Raw genomic sequence first — 20636 nt, 5'->3', positions numbered from 1 at the left:
TAAAATTACCTCACCCATACGGACTGAAAGTGGCTTGAGTGATAATAGAGAAGTTGAAGCTGTTTTTCAGCCTAAATTATCTCCAGAACGGCTTCTTGTTCTTCATTAGAAGAGATGCGCTTCTCAGGTTTCCAGGTGAGCCGGGTAGCCCTGGCTGTAGGAGTCCAGAGAGAATAGTTCCTTCTCTGGTGTCTCTCTCTTCACAAAGCCAAGAGGGGATCTCATGTAGGGACCCTTGAATAAACCATGCCCGCTGGTTAATTCCACATGCTTTTCATGTCTTGCAGTTCAGTGAATTCTACAGTCTTGGTGAAGAACACGAAGAAGACTAATCCAGAGATAAAAGAAAAACCCTGCGATTTTGAAAGATGTGAAGGGGAGGTGAACACACGCTTCAGCCTAAAACACTAAGTAGATGCAGGCCTGGGCCGTTCTCATTCCCCCGGGAACCATATCTTACCCATTGTATGTCGCAGCTTGCAGGCCAGTGCTTGGCACAGAGCGGGGACTCAGGAAGCCTTTGTCACTAAAGTAAGAGCCTCTGCGGAGTACAGTGCATGGGGCCGGCTGGGCCAGCCCCGGGCAGCAGATCTTGGTATTGGGCTGAGGAAAGAGCACTGCGCTTGGAGTCGGAAAGATCTGCCACCTCCCTGAGTCTCATCAGCAAAATGAGGATAAGGATAAAGATATTATAGTTGCCCAGCCTGCTTGACAGGGTTGTTGTAAGGTTCACATAAGATGATGATATGCAAATGCTTTGTAACCTAGGAGGTGCTATTTGTCTAAAGTCTAATGGAGAATTATAATACATTCAGGAGTTAAGGAGTTCTAATGTTTAAAATGAAATAGTCTAAGATCTTAGCAAGAAAGGATTAAGAAGGACTTTTCTCTCCATATTGATTTTGTAATGGATTTATAAATAATTGCTTCTAGAGACTGAGAAATGGATTGGTTTTCTTTAACTCCTATTCTTTCTTTTCTTTCTTTAATTTTTAAAAGACTCTTTGAATAGTTACCTTTCTCTATTTTGGGCTGTTTTTGTCCCAAGAGTAGGATTTTCTCCCAGTAGAGTGCAGTGGTCCAAGAATGGGCCACTGGATGATACTGCTTTACCAACGAATGACAGGACCATGAACCTCACAGTTGTGAGGTTCAATGAGGGCTGGCCCTGCCACATAAATCCTCTGAGGGAGATGATGACAATTCACTGCTGATTAATGCCATTCTGCCTTTACTGTAATTAGAAGGAAATAACCCCAGAATACAAGGAATTTAGCAAGATAAGGAACCCCTGCTGCTACCTAAACATCCATCTAAACAAAGATGTTTGGCTTTTGAAGCAAAGTTTGGTTCTTAAGACTGTGTTCTTTGACAGTTAATTTTCAGGAAGACTGAAGACTGAATTATCATTGTTGAGAATTCTCTAGGTCTCAGTAACCCTCTGAACCAGCAGTTTGGGTGGTCAATGCCCAGCAAATAGGAGTGGGTGGCCTTTTCTCTGGTGTATAAGATTCATCTAATTTTTAGGAATTTTTGTACCATTTTCCCCCTCTAGAAACACATTTACTCCCCAATAATTGTACGGGAGGTGATCGAGGAAGAAGAACCAAGTGAAAAATCAGAGGCCACCTACATGACCATGGTGAGAATGATTCTGGCCCCAGCCGAGCCAGGTGTCAGAGGCTCAGGTGGTGGTGGTGGTGGGCGTGGCTGGGTTGCCCAAGGGAGGCTGCTGAGGGCCGTGATTTTTCTAAGTAGCAGAAAAGTCTGAGAAACTGAAGTTCTGCTGGATAGAAGAGTGATATCAAACTTTCTTACCCAAGCTCAAGGATTAAAGGTTATCACCAGAGATTATTTATGTTAGTGGTGAAAAGAAGTGAAGAGTGGCCTTTACTGGGGGCAGGGAGGATGTCTTTTGCCTCATCAGTTCAATCTAATAAAGAAAACACAGCTGGGTGTGGTGGCTCATGCCTGAAATCCCAGCACTTTGGGAGGCCGAGGTGGGCGGATTGCTTGAGGCCAGGAGTTCAAGACCAGCCTGGCCAATGTGGCAAAACCCCATCTCTACTAAAAATACAAAAATTAGCCAGGTGTGGAGATGCGTGCTGATAATCCCAGCTACTTGGGAGGCTGAGGCATGAGAATTGCTTGGACCTGGGAGGCGGTGGTTACATGAGCCGAGATCCACCAATACACTCCAGCCTGGGAGACAGAGTAAGACTCTGTCTCAAAAAAAAAAAAAAAAAAAAAAAGGCCGAGCATGGTGGCTCACACCTGTAATCCTAGCACTTTGGGAGGCTGAGGCAGGTGGATCACTTGAGGTCAGGAGTTCGAGACCAGCCTGGCCAACATGGTGAAACCCTGTCTTACTAAAAATACAAAAAAATTAGCCAGGCATGGTGGCGGGCACCTGTAATGCCAGCTACTTGGGAGGCTGAGGCAGGAGAATTGCTTGAACCTGGGAGGTGGAGGTTGCAGTGAGCTAAGATCGCGCCACTGCACTCCAGCCTGGGAAACGGAGCGAGACTCCTGTCTCAAAACAACAACAACAACAAAGAAAATAGGATAAATAGGATAAGATCCTTGGGCAAGTATTGTGTTGCTGTGAGTCATTTTCCTTGCTATCAAAAGGTCAAAGTAGGGTTCCTTCCAATGCTTAGATTTTGTTTCTTAACTTTGTGACTTATTATACCTTCTCATAATCTAACTGCCAGCCAGGCTACATGCTGGATCTCATACAATATTTTGGAGTCTGATTCCTAATTTCCCTTTGCTTAGACTTCTGTAGCCCCTTAGAGAACTACAGTGCCTGGAAAAGGCACCTCGGGGCGTGCAGTGAGTGGGGGTAGGGACAAAAGGAGTGAGCTGGCGATGAGCACGGTGCTATTTGTAGACTAATTATAGGCACCCAGCCTATTAAGGAGCAGTGTTCTGTGGGTTTGGGAAGGCTGGCCTCCTCTGCTTGTGGAATGATGGGCTTTGTTTGTTCCTGTCGCACCAGCCCTGAGGACACATGACTCCCAGCTGATTGCAGCAGAGAGAGGTCTGCCAGGGAAGTGTGAGATCAGAGGCCTGGCCTGGATCCACTGAGTGAAACATTAACTCCACCCTGAAGTTGCAGCTGAATGGAATCATTTTCCCCCTGTATCTTTCTCCCATACTGTTATGTGATGCTGCAGTAACTTGCGAGGCCTCATACTGGCTCCTGGAGACCTGCTGATACAGCTGCCTTGTGGCTACTGCTGAGTGGGTCACCAACCAGGGTGGCACTGTTTGCAGAACGTCTCCGAGGTGGAGATGATGCAGGAGGAACAATTGTCTTCACAGCTAACTTCCCCAGGTTTAATGCTAGGCGATTATAGTTTTGATTCTGTTGAAAACACCATTCCTGTCCTCTTGATCTAGATCCAATAGAGTAAGAGGAGAGGCCTGGGCTGCAAACTCAAAGGCTGGCAGGGGCCAGTCAAGTTATTTTAAAATATGATGTGCCAAGTTAAATAAGGCTGTTGGTGAATTTGGTACTGCAGGCCACTTATTTGAGACTGCATTTGTAAAGGTGTTCTCTGATAGGGAGCAGGGGTAACAAAGAGCCTTTGTTTTTTGTTGTTGAATTGATGAAATTCATGTAAATGTAGTGGCACCTTGCTGTTTTCCCTTTCTGAGGCTGTACACACAGAGGTTAAGATCACAAGCTGTGGAGTTAGACGGACCTGGGTCCAAATTCTAACTCTGTGTTGCAGCCAGATGGTCTTGGGCAGGTAACTTGGCCTGTCTGAGCCTCAGTTTCCTTATCCTTAGAAAGGCAATAATAATACCTACCTCCTGGTGGTAAGGATCACATGAGATAATGCATATGAAATTCATTACTGGGCCGGGCTCATGAGAAGAGCTCAATGAACAGCAGCTGCTATGATTATGGAACTACTTCTTACAAGCATGTTTTGTTTCTTTCTGCCCTTCCCCCACAGCACCCAGTTTGGCCTTCTCTGAGGTCAGATCAGAACAACTCACTTGAAAAAAAGTCAGGTGGGGGAATGCCAAAAACACAGTAAGCCTTTTGAGAAGAATGGAGAGTCCCTTCATCTCAGCAGCGGTGGAGACTCTCTCCTGTGTGTGTCCTGGGCCACTCTACCAGTGATTTCAGACTCCCACTCTCCCAGCTGTCCTCCTGTCTCGTTGTTTGGTCAATACACTGAAGATGGAGAATTTGGAGCCTGGCAGAGAGACTGGACAGCTCTGGAGGAACAGGCCTGCTGAGGGGAGGGGAGCATGGACTTGGCCTCTGGAGTGGGACACTGGCCCTGGGAACCAGGCTGAGCTGAGTGGTCTCAAACCCCCCGTTGGATCAGACCCTCCTGTGGGCAGTGTTCTTAGTGGATGAGTTACTGGGAAGAATCAGAGATAAAAACCAACCCAAATCATTCCTCTGACACATTATTTCTAAATAAGTGTTGTTTGTGGAAATCGTCTTATTTTTATGCCTCGGTTGAGGGGGCAAGTAAAGTCCTGGTGAGGAATTTACAGTTAGAAACTTTTGGAAAAACTGAAGTTCCTGGAGGAAAGCCAAACCATGCTAACACACTAGAGGCTGGTTTTGGTCCTGGGAAAGGTTTGGGGTGAATGGGTTGGAAGTAGGGTATGAATACAGCTTTGGGATTTAACTCAGTGGTTCTTCATTCCTGCTGGTGGCTCCTTGCGGGGCCTCACCACATGCCTCCTAATTTGAAGTTTCTGGGTGAAGTTTAGGCATTTGTCTTTCTCGATACTCATGGGTTGCCACAGTGGACAGCCACTGATTTAATTCTTGGTCTGAAATGTGCGGTTCCTATACTTTTGGTTGCTATTGTAAGATTTGATAAGGTTAGTCTTAAAAATCCTTTGGCAGGGGGCATCCAAATTGGTAATGAGGAAGTCAAACTGTCTCTGTTTGCTGATGACATAATCATAAACCTTGAAAACCCTAAAGACTCATCCAAAAAGCTCCTAGAACTGGTAAATGAATTCAGCAAAGCTTCAGGATACATAATTAATGTATACAAATCAGTAGCTTTGCTGTACACCAATAGCAACCAAGCTGAGAATCAAATCAATAACTCAATCTCTTTTATAATAGCTGCAAAAAAAATTAAAATACTTAGGAATATACTTAACCAAGGAGGTGAAAGACCTCTACAATGAAAACTACAAAATACTGCTGAAAGAAATCATAGACAGCACAAATGGAAACACATCCCATGCTCACGCATGGGTAGAATCAATATTGTGAAAATGACCATACTGCCTGTATTTAGTTTGTTTTCATGCTCCTGATAAAGACATACCCGAGACTGGGAAGAAAAAGAGGTTTAATTGGACTTACAGTTCCACATGGCTGGGGAGGTCTCAGAATCATGGCGGGAAGTGAAAGGCACTTCTTATATGGTGGTGGCAAGAGAAAATGAGGAAGATGCAAAAGTAGAAACCCCTGATAAAACCATCAAATCTCGTGAGACTTATTCACTACCATGAGAACAGTATGGGGGAACCACCTCAATGATTCAAATTATCTCCCACTGGGCCCCTCCCACAATATTTGGGAATTATGGGCGTATAATTTAAGATGGGCTGGGCACAGTGGCTCCCGCCTGTAATCCCAGCACTTTGGGAGGCCGAGGCAGGCGGATCACAAGGTCAGGAGATCGAGACTATGGTGAAACCCCATCTCTACTAAAAAAAATACAAAAAATTAGCCGGGTATGGTGGCGGGTGCCTGTAGTCCCAGCTACTCGGGAGGCTGAGGCAGGAGAATGGCATGAACCCGGGAGGCAGAGCTTGCAGTGAGCTGAGATTGTACCACTGCACTCCAGACTGGGCAACAGAGCGAGACTCCATCTCAAAATAATGATAATAATAATAATAATAATAATAATAATAATAATAATAATTTAAGATGATATTTGGGTGGGGACACAGAACTAAACCATATCATTCCACCTCTGGCCCTTCCAAATCTCATGTCCTCACATTTCAAAACAAATCATGCCTTCCCAACAGCCCCCAAAAGTCTTAACTCATTTCAGCATTAACCCAAAAGTCTACAGTCCAAAGTCTCATCTGAGACAAGGCAAGTCCCTTCCACCTATGAGCCTGTGAAATCAAAAGCAAGCTGGTTACTTCCAACATACAATGGGGGTAAAAGGTATTGGGTAAATACACCCATTCCAAATGGGAGAAATTGGCCAAAACAAAGTGGTTACAGGGCCCATGCAAGTCTGAAATCCAGCAAGGCAGTCAAAATTTAGAGCTTCAAAAATGATCTCCTTTGACTCCAGGTCTCACATCCAGGTCACACTGATGCAAGAAGTGGGTTCCCATGGTCTTGGGCAGCTCCGCCCTGTGGCTTTGCAGGGTACAGCCTCCTTCCTGGCTGTTTTCATGGGCTGGCAGTGAGTGTCTGCAGCTTTTCCAGGTGAACGGTGCAAGCTGTTGGTGGATCTACCATTCCGGGGTCTGGAGGATGGTAGCCCTCTTCTCACAGCTCCACTAGGCAGTGCCCCAGTAGGGGCTCTGTGTGGGGGCTCTGATCTCATATTTCCCTTCTGCACTGCCCTAGCAGAGGTTCTCCATGAGGGCCCCGCCCCTGTAGCAAACTTTTGCCTGGGCATCCAGGCATTTCCACACATCTTCTAAAATCTAGGCAGAGGTTCCCAAACCCCAGTTCTTGACTTCTGCGCACTCGCAGGCTCAACACCACATGGAAGCTGCCAAAGCTTGGGACTTGCACCCTCTGAAGTCATGGCCTGAGCTCTATGTTGGCCCCTTTCAGCCATGGCTGGAGTGGCTGGGATGCAGGGCACCAAGTCCCTAGGCTGCACACAGCACGGGGACACTGGGCCTGGCCCATGAAACCATTTTCTCCTAGGCCTCCTGGCCTGTGATGGGAGGGGCTGCCATGAAGACCTCTGACATGCCCTGGAGACATTTTCCCCATTGTCTTAGGGATTAACATTCAGCTCCTTGTTACTTATGTAAATTTCTGCAGCCAGCTTAAATTTCTTCTCAGAAAATGGGTTTTTCTTTTCTATCACATTATCAGGCTGCAAATTTTCCGAACTTTTATGCTCTGCTTCCCTTATAAAACTGAATGCCTTTAGCAGCACCCAAGTCACCTCTTGAATGCTTTGCTGCTTAGAAATTTCTTCTGCCAGATACCCTAAATCACCTCTCTTCAGTTCAAAGTTCCACAAATCTCTAGGGCAGGGGCAAAATGCCACCAGTCTGTTTGCTAAAACATAAGAAGAGTCACCTTTGCTCCGGTTCCCAACAAGTTCCTCATCTCCATCTGAGACCACCTCAGCCTGGACCTTATTGTCTATATTGTTATCAGGCTTTTGGTCAAAGCCATTCAGCAAGTCTCTAGGAAGTTCCAAACCTTCCCACATTTTCCTGTCTTCTTCTGAGCCCTCCAAACTGTTGCCACCTCTGCCTGTTACTCAGTTCCAAAGTACCTTCCGCATTTTCAGGTATCTTTTCAGCAATGCCCCACTCAATGGGTACCAGCTTACTGTATTAGTTGGTTTTCTTTTTTCTTTTTTTTTTTTTGAGATGGAGTCTCGCTCTGTCACCCAGGCTGGAGTGCAGTAGCGTGATCTCGGCTCACCGCAAGCTCCGCCTCCTGGGTTCATGTCATTCTCCTGCCTCAGCCTCCCAAGTAGGTGGGACTACAGGTGTGTGCCACCATGCCTGGCTAACTTTTTGTATTTTTAGTAGACACGGGCTTTCACCACATAAGCCAGGTTGGACTTGATCTCCTGACCTTGTGATCCACCCTCCTTGGCCTCCCAAAGTGCTGGGATTACAGGCGTGAGCCACCGTGCCCTGCCATTAGTTCGTTTTCACACTGCTGATAAAGACATACCCGAGACTGGGAAGAAAAATTGGACCTACAGTTCCACACGGCTGGGGAGGCCTCTGAATCATGATGGGAGGCAAAAGGCACTTCTTACATGGGGGCAGCAAGAGAAAATGAGGAAGACGCAAGAGCAGAAACCCCTGATAAAACCATCAGATCTCATGAAACTTATTCACTACCATGAGAAGAGTATGGGGGAAATCGCCCCCACGATTCAAATCGTCTTTCACTGGGTCCCTCATGCAACATGTGGGAATTATGGGAGTACAATTCAAGATGAGATTTGGGTGGGACACAGAGTCAAACAGTACCACTGCCAAAAGCAATCTACAAATTCAATGCAACTCCCATCAAAATACCTCCACCATTCTTCACAGAAATAGAAAAAACTATCTCAAAATTCAAATGGAACCAAAAAACAGCTTGCATAGCCAAAGCAAGATTAAGCAAAAAGAGCAAGTCTGGAGGCATTACATTCCCCAACTTCAAACTATACTATAAAGCCAGTCATCAAAACAGCATGGTACTGGTATAAAAATAGGCATATAGACCAATGGAACAGAATAGAGAACCCAGAAATATAGCCAAATACTTACAAGTCAACTGATGTGTGATAAAGCAAACAAAAATATAAAGTGGGGAAAGGACACCCTATTCAACAAACGGTGCTGGGATAAATGGCAAGCCACATGTAGAAGAATGAAACTGGATCCTCATCTCTCTCCTATACAAAAATCAACTTCAGATAGATCAAAGACTTAAATCTAAGACCTGGCTCCATAAAAATTCTAGGAGATAACATTAGAAAAACCCTTCTAGACATTGGGTTAGGCAAAGACTTCATGACCAAGAACCCAAAAGCAAATGCAACAAAAACAAAGATAAATAGATGGGATTTAATTAAACTAAAAAGCTTTTGCACAGCAAAAGAAATAATCAGCAGAGTAAACAGACAACCCACAGAGTGGGAGAAAATCTTTGCAATCTGTATATCCAACAAAGGACTATTATAATATCCAGAATCTACAAGGAACTCAAATAAATCAGCAAGAATAAAACAAACAAACCCATAAATTAGTGGGCTAAGGACATGAATAGACAATTCTCAAAAGAAGATATACAAATGGCCAAGAAACATACGAAAAAATGGTCAACATCACTAATTATCAGGAAATGCAAATCAAAACCACTATGCCACACCACCTCACTCCTGCAAGAACAGTCATAATAAAAAAATTTTTTTTAAATTTTAAATTTTAGATGTTGGCATGGATGTGGTGAAAAGGGAACACTTTTACAAGGTTGGTGGGAATGTCAACTAGTACAACCATGATGGAACAGTGTGGAGATTCCTTAAAGAACTAAAAATAGATCTACCATTTGATCCAGCAATCCCACTACTGGGTATTTGCCCAGAGGAAAAGAAGTCATTATATGAAAAAGATAGGCTGGGCATGGTGGCTCACGTCTGTAATCTCAGCATTTTGGGAGGCCAAGGCAGGTGGATCACGAGGTCAGGAGTTCCAGACCAGCCTTGCCAACATGGTGAAACCCTGTCTCTACCAAAAATACAAAAATTAGCTGGGTGTGGTGGCACATGTCTGTAATCCCAGCTGCTTGAGAGGCTGAGGCAGGAGAATTGATTGAACCTGGGAGATGGAGGTTGTGATCTGAGATCGCACCACTGCACTCCAGCCTGGGTGACAGAGCAAGACTCTGTCTTGAAAAAAAGAAGAAAAAAGATGCCTCCACATGCATGTTTATAGCAGCACAATTCGCAATTGCAAAAATATGGAATCAGCCCAATTGCCCATCAATCAATGAGTGGATAAAGAAAATAAATATGGTATATATATATACACCATGGAATACTACTCAGCCATAAAAAGGAATGAAATAATGCCATTTGCAGCAACCTGGATGGAACTGGAGAACATTATTCTAAGTCAAGTAACTCAGGAATGGAAAATCAAACATCGTATGTTCTCACTTATAAGTGGGAGCTAAGCTATGAGGATGCAAAGGCATAAGAATGATACAAATAAACTCTGAGGACTCAGAAAGGGTGGGGAGGTAAGGGATAAAAGACTACACACTGGGTACAGTGTACACTGCTCAGGTGATGGGTGCATCAATATCTCAGAAATCACCACTGAAGAACTTACTCATGTAACCAAACACCACCTGTTCCCCAAAAACCTATTGAAAAAAAAAATCCTTTGGGGTTGGGTGCAGTGTCTCATGCTTGTAATCCCAGCACTTTGGGAGGCTGAGGGGGAGGATCACTTGAGGCCAGGAGTTCAAGACCAGTCTGGGCAACATGGTGAGACCCTCATCTCAATAAAATAAAGTAAAATAAAATAAAATAAAATAAATAAAATTGATTAGCTAGGTGTGGAGATGCATGCCTTTGGTCCCAGCTACTCAGGAGGCTAAGGTAGGAAGATCACTCAAGCCCAGGAGTTAGAAGCTGCAGTGAGATATGATTGCGCCACTGCACTCCACTCCAGCCTGGGCAACAGGCTGAGATCCTGTCTCAAAATAAGAAAGAAGAAAGGAAGGGAAAGGGAAGAGGAAGGAAAAGAAGAAACTAAAGAATATCCTTTGGTTCTGAACAACTTCCAGCCTCTGCGGATCAGCCTGGGTTCAGCTCTGGTCTCATTTCCTTGACTGCCACAGACTCTTATTCTCTGTAACCCTTTCTTCATATTTAGCCATGCAGGGCCAGATAAAGAGGAGGTCTTTTCTGTTTTTCTGATTTCTGATCCAGTGTTAAATGGGGCTACACTTTTTTTTCCTTTTTTGAGACGGAGTCTCGCTCTGTCACCCAGGCTGGAGTGCAATGGCGCTATTACGGCTCACTGCAACCTCTGCCTCCCAGGTTCAAGTGATTCTCTTGTCTCAGCCTCCCAAGTATTACAGGCAATTACAGGGATTACAGGCGCACACTGCCACGCCCGGCTAATTTTTTCTATTTTTAGTAGAGACAGGGTTTCACCATGCTTCCCAGGCTGGTCTTGAACTCCCAAGCTCAGGCAAGCCACCCGCCTCGGCCTCCCAAAGTGCTAGGATTACAGGTATGAACCACTGTGGCTGGTGGGGCTACATTTTTAATGATTTCCCCCAACTCTCCAAACATTAGGATCCTCTCATAACACACCGGTTATGTTCTAGTTTAGACATGGATAAGCATCATTAAATTCTTCCTTCCTATCTGCCAGCTCTCGATGAGGAGTTATGTCAGGGTTTTCCATATGGGTATTGAAGGCAGTATCCTGTCCCAGACATACCAGGGACACATATTGGTGAGACAAGTAGAGGGGGAAGAGGACTTTCTTATATCTGGAGTATTCATGGAGAGGAAGTGGTTTCATTTCTGGGCTATTAAGTAACTTCTCTCCTGGAATGAGGGACCCTTTTCCACTTCCTCAAATATTGTGTGCATTGGAAGATGGCCTTCAGGATACAGAGTTAGGTGGGTGGATGGTGATTTTACATCTGTTGCTCAGGGTCTAAGAAAATAATTAGGATAAGAGCAGGAGGATGGGCCGGACAGCTTAGCCACATGATCCTCAGCAGGCACTTGGACCGTGAAAGTGTAGGTGTGCCCAAATTCAAATTTGATTCATTCAGAGATTGGCTTCCATTCTGGGTTTGGCAGTTGTGACTGAGGGGGAGGAAGAGGAAGCCCACATCTCTGCTCCAAGCCTTCTTCCCTACAAACCTTCTTCTTATCCACAGGCATGGAGCCAAGGTTGAGGGTGGAAGTCCACAGTTGTCAAACACTAATTTCGCCTAAAGCCAAAGCAGCCCTACAGGGGACTGGGAAAGAGACCGGCTTCTCTCTCAGCCCTTCTGCTAGAGGTGGTTTGTCCATTACACCCAGGAACATGAAGGGAAATTGTGTAGGGAATGGGCTTCAAGATCAAATAGTCCTGGTTCAAATCCTGGCTGCCTCTTCCTCTTCAATATTGCAAAGTGTGTTTAAATCCTTTGAGGCTGTTTTCCCTATATGTAAAATGGAGACTCACAGAAGTTTGTTAGTTTGTTTGTTTTGCAAGGACTGAATGAGGTAGTATAGAGGATAGTGCCTGGCCTGAGCCCTCCCTTTCCTTCATATGTGTTTTTCCAGGTAGATGTATCTTCTTAACGTCACTCGGAAATGAAGAACCCACTCAGAAATAGGTTATTTTATCTTCTATTTAATGCTAGTCAATCTTTGCTATTCAATCTTAATAACACAATTAACAATAGGGATGGACAATATCTTCTGGTGATTCAGTGCCCATCTCTTAATTTTGATTTCTATGGACAAAAAGCGCTTTACCAAAATCTGTAAATCCCTCTTCCTATCCAAAGAAAGACCGAGTTAGGAAGCTGAACTTAGGCCAAGGCTTTGTGTAGCTCTGAGGAGACAGATTTTGAAGGACTGGAAATCTACTGAAGATCCCTGTAGTAGAGCCTTTGGAAAGCAGTTTTGTTACCTGAATTTGTGCAGTATTTTAGATCCCTGGAACATCAGATGCTCTCATATTTTAAGGTTTGCAGAAGTACACAGGCCTTTGCCAACAGAAAGCAGCCCCAAGGCTGGAGGGAGTGGAGCTACTCATGAATAATGGAGAACCTAGCAGCTTCAGAATTTGGCTATCACAACTGAAAACAGTTCTGCCTGTCCACTGGGGATCGGTAGAAGATGAGCTGAGTCTCCTTCAAAAGGCTGCAGCCTTTTGTCGGCCAGGCGTGGTGGCTCACGCCTGTAATCCCAGCATTTTGGGAGGCCAAGGCGGGCGGATCACCTGAGGTTGGGAGTTTGAGACCAGCCTGACCAACATGGAGAAACCCTGTCTCTACTAAAAATACAAAATTAGCTGGGTGTGGTGGCACATGCCTGTAATCCCAGCTACTCAGGAGGCTGAGGCGAAGAATTGCTTTAACTCTGGAGGTGGAGGTTGCAGTGAGCCGAGATTGCGCCATTGCACTCCAGCCTGGGCAACGAGCGAAACTCAGTCACACACACACACACACACACACACACACACACACAAAAGGCTGCAGCATCCTGCCAGCCCTTTAGTTGTCTCTTCCTGGTTGCCCCCCACCAGTGTCCTTTTCTCCCTTTTGACTAGTCGGTATGCTCACCTGTCTGTTGGTAATGGGCCATTTTCCTTCATAAAACACTAGCTCTGTTTGTGTGTGGTTGGAGGGAGCCACTGAGTTAGCTCAGTTATTTACAGCTGCAGAGCCTTAGGTTGCAGTTATCCTCTTAATTCAGCATAAACAAAGTTTCCCAGGACCACTGACCTTCTGTCCTGGCCAGCTAGTTTGCAGATGTGGTCTAGGGAGGTCAGGCAATCTGTGACCACTTCTGTAAAACCCAACTACCAGAACATCTCTTCTTCAAAAAATAAGGGAACTTAAAGTTTTCTCAGAAAGCTGAGAACTTTCTCATTTCGTAGATGGTGCGAGCCATAGTGATTTACCTGTCTGAGATCTTTCAAAGCTGTGTGAACTCTGTCTTGTATGTTCATGGCCTTCTGTGTGCTGGTGCCATCTTGTCTGCCCATCTATACTTCATTAAAAAAAAAATAGTTTTAGGCCAGGTGCAGTGGCTCATGCCTGTAATCCCAGCACTTTGGGAAGCCCAGGCTGGTGGATCACCTGAGGTAAGGAGTTCGAGACCAGCCTGGCCAACATGGAGAAACCCCCCATCTCTACTAAAAATACAAAAAATTAGCCGGGCATGGTGGTGAGCCTCTGTAATCCCAGCTACTCAGGAGACTGAGGCAGGAGAGTTGCTTGAACCTGGGAGGCAGAGGTTGCAGTGAGCCGAGGTCATGCCATTGTACTCCAGCCTGGGCAACAAGAGTGAAACTCCATCTCAAAAAAAAAAAAAAAGTTTTAATGGTATTTTTTTTATTTCAATAGTTTTTGTAGAACAGGTGGTTTTTGGTTACATGGATAAGTTCTTTAGTGGTGATTTCCGAGATTTTAGTGCACCCATCACCTGAGCAGTGTACACTGTACTCAATATGTAGTCTTTTATCCTCAGCCTCCTCACAGCCTCCCTCCAGAGTGCCCAAAGTCCATTACATCACTCTTACACCTTTGAGTTCTCATAGCTTAGCTCACACTTATAAGTGAGAGCATACCATATTTGGTTTTCCATTCCTGAGTTACTTCACTTAGAATAACGGCCTCCAGCTCCATCCAAGTTGCTGCAAAAGACATTACTTCATCCCTTTCTGTGGCCAAGTAGTATTCCATGGTGTATATATACACCACATTTTCTTTATCCACTCATTGGTGGATGGGCACTTCTGTTGGTTCCATATCTTTGCAGTTGTGAATTGTGCTACTATAAACATACACATGCATGTGTCTTTTCCATATAATGACTTCCTTTCCTTTGGGTAGATACCCAGTAGTGGGATTGCTGGATTGAATGGTAGTTCTACTTTTAGTTCTCTTTTTTTTTGAGATGGAGTTTTACTCTTGTCACCCAGACTGAAGTGCAGTGGCGTGATCTTGACTCACTGTAACCTCTGCCTCCTGGGTTCAAGCAATTCTCCTGCCTCACCCTCCTGAGTAGCTGGGATTACAGGTGCCTGCCACCACGCTCAGCTAATTTTTTGTATTTTTAGTAGAAATGGGATTTTGCCATGTTGGGCAGGCTGGTCTTGAACTCTTGACCCCAGGTGATCCACATGCCTCGGCCTCCCAAAGTGCTGGGATTACAGGTGTGAGCCACCACACCCGGCCTACTTTTAGTTCTTTAAGGAATCTCCACACTGTTTTCTATAGTGGTTGTACTAATTTACATTCCCATCAGCAGTGTAAAAGTGTTCCCTTTTCACTGCATCCACACCAATATCTACTGTTTTTTAAGTATTTAATTATGGCCATTCTTGCAGGAGTAAGGTGGTATCTCATTGTGGTTTTAATTTGCATTTCCCTGGTGATTAGTGATGTTGCATGCCTCATTTTTTTTTTCACAACAGGAACCCTCTGCTCCATGCATTGTTGTCTTTCCTGCTGTTGGTGTACTTTTGCCTGGGATGACACTTTCCTTTCCTTCTTGCCTCCCCACATCAACATTCCTTCAATGCCCTGCTTTAGATCACTCGCCTGGGTGATCTCCTGCTTCTCACCTCTTCCTAGATGTCTCTGCACTTGATCTACTTTTGTCTTTCCTTGTCTTCTAATTGTTTCATGGGTGTGATACTTTATTTTCTCTTAGAGATCTCAAACTCTTAGAAATTCTGCTTTAGGCCAGGCACGGTGGCTCATGCCTGTAATCCCAACACTTTGGGAGGCCGAGGCGGGTGGATCACTTGAGGCCAGGAGATTGAGAACAGCCTGGCCAACATGGTGAAACCCTGTCTCCACTAAAAATATAAAAATTAGCCAGGTGTGGTGGCACAGAGCTGTAGTCTCAGCTACCCTGGAGGCTGAGGCACAAGAATCGCTTGAGCCTGGGAGGTGAAGGTTGCAGTGAACCCTGATCTTGCCACTGCACTCCAGCCTGGGCGAAGTTTGAGGACAAAAAAAAAATCTGCTTTAGGTCTTTTCTGTGACCCTTGTAGCATTTGACCCCAAGGGGGACAATCCCTTGTCGAGTAAAATTCCTAGGGAGTGGAGGGGAACAGCATGCACAGATTGCAGCTGGACCTGGCTCCCATTCCCAATTCTACCACACCTTGACTGGGGAGGTCAGGCTGATGGAATTTCTGCCCCTTCTCCAGATGCAAAGTAGATATTCACTCATTTTCATCTGCTCAAGGACCAGTAGAGGCCCAGTGCATGCTCAGAATAAGACACAATCTCAGTACTTAAAGAACTACAGTCTAGCTGGGGAGGTCAGATGGGTAAGTAACTAATAAAAATACTCTTTGACTCCTGTTAGTTCAATATAAGGTGTCCCTGGGTTCCTATGTCTCCGGGAGATGGGACTGCACTCACCGTGCTGTATTGTGAGTGTATGCATTTATCTCCCTATCTAGAATGTGAGCTCTCCAAGGGCGAGCTGTATCTCATTCATTTCTTGGTCTCTAGCTCCTAGCTGAGTGTCTAGCACATACGGGCTGTTCCATAGATATTTGAGTTTGTTCTATGAGAGATCTGATTGATAAATGAGTGAATGTACCCAGGATCACAGGAGCAGAGAGAAGAGGTATTTAGAGCAGGAGTAGGTGACTTTGGAGCACATTTTTGAAGAAAGACCATGAGCTTGATGAGCAGGCAAGAGACAAAGGGCATTCCTACAAGGGAAAACGGCGAAGGCAAAGACAGAGATGTGAAGCTGCATGCGGGGTTAGAGAAACCTTGCCTGGTAAGGAAGGGCTTCAGAAGCGTGTGGGGCAGAGAAGAGAGGCATCCCTACCTCGTGGCTCATGAACAGACTGCTATGTGCTCTGCAGATCACCAGAGGCCAGCATTTCATCTGAGGCTTGTTCCTGCTTCCTATTCCCCTCTCCCTGAACCCCCAAACCTGGCTTCTAATGGCCCCTTGCTCAGGGTGTGCAAACCTCTTGATATTGGCTGAAGGCAGTGCTTCTCAAGCTTTAATATGCTCAAGAATCACCTGGAGATCTTGTTAAAAATGCAGATTCGGACCAGGCATAGTGGCTCACACCTGTAATCCCAGCACTTTGGGAGGCTGAGGCGGGTGGATCACAAGGTCAGGAGATCGAGACCATCCTGGTAACATGGTGAAACCCCGTCTCTACTAAAAATACAAAAAAATTAGCCGGGTGTGGTGGCAGGCGCCTGTAGTCCCAGCTACCCAGGATGCTGAGGCAAGAGAATGGCATGAACCCAGAAGGCAGAGCTCACGGTGAGCCAAGATTGCGCCACTGCACTCCAGCCTGGGCAACAGAGTGAGACTCTGTCTCACAAAAAAAAAAAAAAAAAAAAAAAAATGCAGATTTGGATTCCTTGGGACTGGGGTGGGGCCTGTAGCACTGCCTTTCTCACAGACTCCCATGTGACACCCATGATGCTGGCCTGGGGACCACACTTTGAAAAGTGAGGCTGTAAGGTAAATAACTAGGGAGGCTCTCTATAGCCTCAACGAGGCATTTCAAAGGTAAAAAGGAAACTACCTTCCTTTGAATTATTTGTAACACTGCTTCTCCCAGCAGGGTAGGTAATTGAGAGCTGTCTAGTAAAACCTTCACTGATAAATAACCCTGGGCACAAATGCCAAAACCACAGGGCTTCACTCCTAAAAAAGCACATCTTTGACACTGGTGTCTTCATTCGGCAAAACACCTCTTAGAGCTGCTGCTTCCCAGACTTTCACTGGCTCCTGAGGAAGGCTTACTCTTTCGGAGCAGATGGGTGTCTGGAGGCCCAAGTGGGTTGTGGGGAAGTTCCGGGGTAGCTCTCCCCCTCTCTCCCCTTGGCTCTGCCTGCTACTGCCCCTCACCCTTGATCTAGCTCCTCCTGACCCTTGGTCCTGGGGGCTGAGTTGGATGAAGACTGTTCTAAGTCTGGATATGTAGTTTCTCTTCGCTGAATTCTGGATAGAAACAGATCTTCTGGATCCACTTCTTGCCTCAGATGCCCCAAAATAGAAGCTTCTGGACCTAATGTGAGACCAAGTGAGACAGGCAAGCAGCTTCCTTCAGTTTCTGGGCCTCACGGGCACCCTCAGCTGCATTAAGAAAAAAAGAGGAGGCCGGCTACGTCAAACCAAAAATCTCTGGCAACGGGGCAGAGCTGACATGTGTCTGCGGCAGCATGGATGGCTGTGCTGCAGAGTGGGACTTGGCAGTGCACGCCTAAGCGGGAGCTGAGGCCCGGCTTGTGCCAGTGCACCCCTCGGGCACAGCTGTGAGCTGCTGACAGCGGGGTAGACCTCAGGGCCGGAGGGCACTGGGGATGGGGCCAGGCATGGCCTCTGAAGGAGACTTTTCTTCCCAGGCTGCCCCACCTCTCCTTCCCTGCAATTCTGCCCTGTGGGCCCTCTGTTTTGTGAATGGGCCAGCCAGAGCCAGACCCTAGGGATGGGACAGAGGCACTTGGGGACAGAGTTTGTGTGTGATCTGGGCAGGGACAACCACAAAGGGCTCTTAGACTACCCACCCTTCTGCCTTCTGGCAACTCTGCCTCAAATCCCTGGCCCCCTTTCTCCTCCCCAGCCCGGAACAGCTTGAGAGGCCTTGGAAGGATTTCATTTCCTCCACAGTGTCTCCTTTCCTCCCTTACCTCTCCAGATTCATTAATTCATTCAGGTGTGCCCCTGTACAGTCATTCACCTCCTGCTGATGAAGTTTCTGCCCTGAGCCAGGCACTGTGCTGGATTCTCACTGTTTCTCCATAGCCTGCCTCTTAGCCCTTGCTTTTATGTCACCTGCAGGGGCTAATTGCTTCATGTGTCTTGTTGGTCTTCTCTTCCCTGTGCCTTTCTAGACAACCTGGAGGTACCTCCATTTATCCTTCCCTTGGTGCTAAGCAATGTGGAATGCTGGAGACACCCAGAGTTTCACGAAGACCTTAGTCTGAATCCTGACTCTGCCCTTAAACTCTCATATGTAAACTTGGGTGGGTTGAGCCCCATGAACCTCTGTTTCCTCATTTGCCATTAGAAAAAGAATAGGCCAGGCGCAGTGGCTTATGCCTGTAATCCTAGCACTTTCGGAGGCCAAGGTGGGCAGAGCACCTGAGATCAGGAGTTCGAGACCAGCCTGGCCAACATGGTGAAACCCTGTCTCTACTAAAAATACAAAAATTAGCCAGGCATGATGATGGGTGCCTGTAATCCCAGCTACTTAGGAGGCTGAGAAGGGAAAATTGCTTGAACCTGGGAGACGCTGGTTGCAGTGAGCCGAGATCACACCACTGCACCTCAGCCTAAGCAGCTGAGTGAGACTCCGTCTTAAAAAAAAAAAAAAAAAAAAAAAGAATAAAGGCCAGGTGCAGCGACTCACGCCTATAATCCCAGCACTTGGGGAGGCCAAGGCGGGAAGATCACTTGAATCCAGGAGTTCGAGACCAGCTTGGCCAACATAGCGAAACCCCGTCTGCACTAAAAATACAAAAATTAGCTGGGCGTGGTGGCAGGAGCCTGTAATCCCAGCTACTTATGAGGCTGAGGCAGGAGAATCACGTGAACTTGGGAGGTGGAGGTTGCAGTGAGCCAAGATCGTGCCACTGCACTCCAGCCTGGGCCACAGAGTAAGCCTCTGTCTGAACAACAACAACAAAAGAATAAAAAGAAAAAGAAAAAAGAAATTATGGTGGCGGGAACCTGTAATCCCAGCTACTCAGGAGGCTGAGGCAGGAGAATCACTTGAACCCGGGAAGTGGAGGTTGCAGTGAGCCAAGATCATGCCACTGCACTTCAGCCTGGGCCACAGAGTGGGACTCCATCTCAAAATAATAATAATAATAATAATAATAATAATAATAATAATAATAAATAAATTTAAAAAAAAAGAAAAAGGAAAAAGGAAAAAGAAATCACCTATCCCAGGGTTAAGATTAAACTGACAGGGTGGGGCATGGTGGCTCACACCTGTAATCCCAGCACTTTGGGAGGCCAAGGTTGGTGGATCACGAGGTCAGGAGTTCAAGACTAGCCTGGACAAGATGGTGTCTCTACTAAAAATACAAAAATTAGCCAGGCATGGTGGCAGGCACCTGTAATCCCAGCTACTTGGGAGGCTGAGGCAGGAGAATTGCTTGAACCCGGGAGGTGGAGGTTGCAGTGAGCCGAGATTGCGCCACTGCACTCCAGCCTGGGCGACAGAGAGGGACTCCATCTCAAAAAAAAGAGAAAAGATTAAACTGAGATATCACAGGCTGGGCATGGTGGCTCATGCTTGTACTCCCAGCACTTTGGGAGGCTGATGCAGGTGGAACACTTGAGGTCAGGAGTTTGAGACCAGCCTGGCCAAGGTGGTGAAACCCTGTCTCTACTAAAAATACAAAAAAATTAGCTGGGGGTGGTGGCACGTGCATGTAGTTCCAGCTACTCTGGAGGCTGAGACACAGGAATTGCTTGAACCCAGAAGGCAGAGGTTGCAGTGAGCTGAGATTGCACCACTGCACTCCAGCCGGGGTGACAGAACGAGACCCTGTCTAAAAAAAAATAAAATAAAATAAAAAAATAAAAAATTGAGATATCACATGTAAAGTGCTTGGCACAGAGTTTATGCTCAAAAATATTAGTTGCTCCCTGTTTGGTACACAAAGGGCCCATCACAAATGCAGGTGACTGCTGCATGCGAATCTCTGCCCTACTTAACCATCTCCCCAGGAGTAGTGGGGTCACCTCTGCTTAGGACCACCTTGGACTCCACCCACCAAGTTCTCCTACTTATGACGTTAGCTTATTTTTTCTTCCTTCTTCAAAAGAAAAGTTTTAAACATACACAAAAGAAGAGAGAACTATATGACAAACCCTTTACACCCATCACCAGCTAGTTTCAATTATCAAGCAAAACATCTAGTCTCGCGTCACCTATTCTCCCAACTTTTTTTCTTTGAAATTTTTTTTTTTTTTTTTTTTTTTGGGGATGGAGTCTCACTCTGTGGCCCAGGCTGGGATGTAGCGGAGTGATCTCGACTCACTGCAACCTCCGCCTCCCAGGTTCAAGCAATTCTCCTGCCTCAGTCCCCCCAAGTAGCTGGGATTACAGGCACACGCCACCACACCCGGCTAACTTTTGTATTTGTAGTAGAGACAGGGTTTCACCATGTTAGGGAGGCTGGTCTCGAACTCCTGACCTCAGGTGATCCG

The 20636-nt window shown here is 46.1% G+C and overlaps 1 protein-coding gene across 4 annotated transcripts in view; it reads left to right on the top strand.

Annotated features, from left to right (window-relative positions):
- The window catches only part of JAML (junction adhesion molecule like), a 35144-nt gene extending 29700 nt beyond the window's left edge, over nucleotides 1-5444 (top strand). For 3 of the 4 annotated variants that reach the window (XM_004052209.4, XM_019037663.3, XM_019037662.3), the window contains exons 7-9: nucleotides 288-381; nucleotides 1556-1642; nucleotides 3969-5443. In XM_004052209.4, the coding sequence (XP_004052257.4) occupies nucleotides 288-381; nucleotides 1556-1642; nucleotides 3969-4052 (265 nt within the window). In that variant the 3' untranslated portion in view covers nucleotides 4053-5443. Of the gene's footprint in view, nucleotides 1-287; nucleotides 382-1555; nucleotides 1643-3968 lie in introns of all 4 variants that reach the window. The other variant, XM_019037661.3, reaches the window with a different exon arrangement.
- Nucleotides 5445-20636: the final 15192 nt, after the last annotated feature.

The sequence above is a fragment of the Gorilla gorilla genome, chromosome 9, assembly GCF_029281585.2.
Source record: "Gorilla gorilla gorilla isolate KB3781 chromosome 9, NHGRI_mGorGor1-v2.1_pri, whole genome shotgun sequence".
NCBI lineage: Eukaryota > Metazoa > Chordata > Mammalia > Primates > Hominidae > Gorilla > Gorilla gorilla.
This window is presented reverse-complemented; position numbering and strand designations above follow the sequence as displayed.